The 3,379-nt window shown below is 44.3% G+C and overlaps 1 protein-coding gene across 2 annotated transcripts in view; it reads left to right on the top strand.

Moving 5' to 3' along the window:
* Positions 1–553: 553 nt before the first annotated feature.
* LOC107549281 (troponin I, fast skeletal muscle-like) overlaps positions 554–3,379 on the top strand; it is a 20,671-nt gene continuing 17,845 nt past the window's right edge. The window contains exons 1-3 of one of the 2 annotated variants that reach the window (XR_001604544.1): positions 555–650; positions 1,595–1,626; positions 1,727–1,784. Coding sequence is in view for 1 of the 2 variants with exons in the window: in XM_016230309.1 (XP_016085795.1) it covers positions 1,619–1,626 (8 nt within the window). In the remaining variant the exon portion in view is untranslated. Of the gene's footprint in view, positions 651–1,594; positions 1,627–1,726; positions 1,785–3,379 lie in introns of those variants that run through there. The other variant, XM_016230309.1, reaches the window with a different exon arrangement.

The raw sequence follows: 3,379 nt of genomic DNA on the forward strand, positions 1-3,379 counted from the left end.
TACACTACCAGCTTAACAACTGTGTAAGTATTTGTAAATGATCTTATGCTTATTAGTCAGCACTGCTGACTATGCAGGATCATATTAAGTTGAAGCAGGGGGAGCACCTCTTTGAAACACAATACATAAGTGGTTTTTATTAATTAACCATATAAAAACTTGATCATTACAAAGCAGAAGTTCAGCTCAGCCACTACTTGTCTTATCCAAAAAAAATCACTAAAGGCTTTTCTTAGTTATAACCAAAAAAGTAACGGCAAGTGCAAGAAACACAAAAAGAAGTGTTATTCTCCAACACCCTGTATGTTAATCAATTCATCTGGAAGAGGAACGACTCCTGGCGGCCCATATCAGATCACATCCAACATCCGCCTCGACCCACTTCTTCATCTTAGTTTAATCTTACCGACATCTGGAAATTTTGACTTTCTCATTTGTCTATTTTAAGCAGTCTGATTGGCAGACATTAGAAGTGGATATTTCAAGGGCCTGGCAAACAAACTGTGTTTAGTGCCTTACCATAAAGAGGGGAGTTGTATGATGATGCCAGCCTTATATACGGTTCTTGAGCGCAGCTCTGCTGCTAGTGCTCTGCTTCCTCCAGACGTTCTTCTTTCAGGTCTGCACGACTGCCTAACTTTCTCATATAGGTGAGGAGAACATTTGCCTTTTTAGAGTATGATTCCATTTGGTCCCTCTTTCTTGTTGCTCGACTTTTTGGGGTATTATACACTTGGAAATTATGGATTTTTTTAATATATATATATATATATATATATATATATTTGATAACAAATGTATTTCTGTAAGCAGTTTAAAGCTATCCAAAACTATAAAATAATTACACATTTTATGATAAAAAAAAAGATTTTAACATTAGTTTTTAAACTAAATCAGTATATGTGAACTTATTTAAACCTTTATTTTATTTTCTTGCTGCTGAATTCTGATATATGGCAGGTGAAAAGCTTGCAATGCATGTTGGACTGCCAAAATGAGCTTGGCACAAAAGTGACATTTTAAATGCATTATATGTTTGTTAAAATTCCAATCAGGTGGGGACAGAATTGTATTTCTAATGCATTCTGATTATAGCATTAATGCATCTGTGAAAATAAAACATTCAAAACACCCAGTATTCATGGAAAGGCCCCCCTAGATATCTCTTGAACTGCTTTGAAAGGGTCTGTTATATTTATGTAAGAATTCTGGATACAGCAAAATCTGATCTGTGTGATTTATGCAGCTGTCTGCAGACAGGGTTTCAGATTGGTTGTATTGTTGGCATCTGCATAGATTTTTCCAGAAGCAGGGAGATTGGGATACTGGATATCAGAGGGGGATATTCACACCCCTCCCGGCAGATCACAGTGGGCACGCTTACAAGACGTTTCCAAATGCTGGTTTCAAATTAGGAATGCAGAAAATATAGCCCACTCTATATGATACAAATGAATACTGATGCCCGCCATATGATTCTCTCTACATGAATATATTACATAAGGACCTCTAAGTAATGTATACCATTTTCAAGTCAATATATCAAAGGGGTTTCTTGACCTGAGGTATTTGCTGTGTTTTGCTCTCTGTATAGGGGTGAAGAAAACAGGTGGCCAAGATGTCTGAGTGAGTATATGAATATATCAGTTATTTACATTTACTATCAAACAAATGGGAATCTGTTCTTGTTTTGCTAAATTGTAATTCCTTCATCCTCTCATGACAGCAAAAAGATGACATCGAGTCGCAGGCACCATCTCAAGGTAGAGTAAATAATGCACAGATGTCTTTAATATAATACTGAGTGAGTATATGAATATATCAGTTATTTACATTTACTATCAAACAAATGGGAATCTGTTCTTGTTTTGCTAAATTGTAATTCCTTCATCCTCTCATGACAGCAAAAAGATGACATCGAGTCGCAGGCACCATCTCAAGGTAGAGTAAATAATGCACAGATGTCTTTAATATAATGTGTATTAAGGACCCGATGTAATCAGTATTTCACTTTGTGGCCTTTAGTATAATATAATATAAATTTATAATATAATTGTCACAATATGCTGTCAGAAGGAACGATGGAGACGCAAAGTGGCTTTAATCTTTAATCAAGGAAACACGGGGGATAATCCACATCAGGAATAGGGGTAAACTCATGTAATCCAACATGTAGATCCGACAAAGACAGAATGCAAATGCTGAGACTTAAATACATGGGGTAATTAGAACTAACCAACAAGACACACCTGAATTAAATTAACCAATCAATGAGAGGGAGAAACTGGGTCACGGAGCACATGGGGAGGGAAAACACAACAAAGACAGTCCAGGGGCGTGATATATCGCCCCCCTCGCGCCAAAGGTACAACACAGGCAGGGACGGGTGGGACCTTGGGAGGAGGACGACAGAAAGAGTCCAGGGCAGATCAGACGGAGGGAGGAGCCAGGGAGGAAACAGGAGGGATTTGGAGCATGCGGTGCCAGGTGGGACCCAGGCCACAGCCATAATGGCGACCCATGGTGGAGCCGACGGAGGAAGGAGCCAAGGTGGAGGAAGGGCTGACTACTCCAGGGGGGCGACCAACTGCGGCGGAGGAGCCCGAGGCGGAGATGGAGAGCCGATGAGCCAGGGCGACGGGGAGGAACCGGAGGGCCAAGCCGGAGCGACAGAGGACCGAGGAGGAGCCGAAGGGATGGAGGAGCCTGACACAGCCGGAGGAGTGGAGTCCCGAGGTGACGAATGGTTGACGACAGACCAAGGCGGAGCCAGAGGGACGAGGGAACCCGGCGGAGCCAGTGGACTGATGGGCCAAGGCGGAGCGGAGGGAGCTAGGAGCCATGGTGGAGCCGCAGAAGCGGGTGGTAGGGCGGGCATTTGTGAGCCACCGGGCTTTCAGGGTTTAACTCAGGAACGGGAGCCCTCTATGGGCTGGACGGGGGATCAGGAGCCCCCTCTGGGCTAGACATGGGAACAGGAATTTTATCTGGACTAGACATGGGTACAGGAACTTTCTCTGGGCTAAACTCAGGAATGGGAGGGACAGAGTTCACCGACGGAGGAGGAGGAAAGGGGGCAGGTCGGTATACAAGTCAATTAAGTTTTCCTCAGCTTTGCATTCCCCCAAATCCTTACTCACCCTCCGCGCTCTCTCTGTCCACCGCTTTCTCCCTTGTGGCGAGCTCTGTTGCCGGCTCTCGCACCTGGACTGACGTCATGAGCAGCTCCGACTCCGCGGCGATCCTCAGCTCTGTCACTCCATGTGGCGATGGCTCATCGGCCGCGTCGGTTTCGGGCTCTCCATCAAGAGGGTGGGCTGGGCTCTGGGTCTGGCTTTGTTCCAGATCGGGGGTAGACACTCTCCAGACACCGGATGAT

Source organism: Sinocyclocheilus grahami, unplaced genomic scaffold (assembly GCF_001515645.1).
Source record: "Sinocyclocheilus grahami isolate Dianchi unplaced genomic scaffold, SAMN03320097.WGS_v1.1 scaffold367.1, whole genome shotgun sequence".
NCBI classification, from domain to species: domain Eukaryota; kingdom Metazoa; phylum Chordata; class Actinopteri; order Cypriniformes; family Cyprinidae; genus Sinocyclocheilus; species Sinocyclocheilus grahami.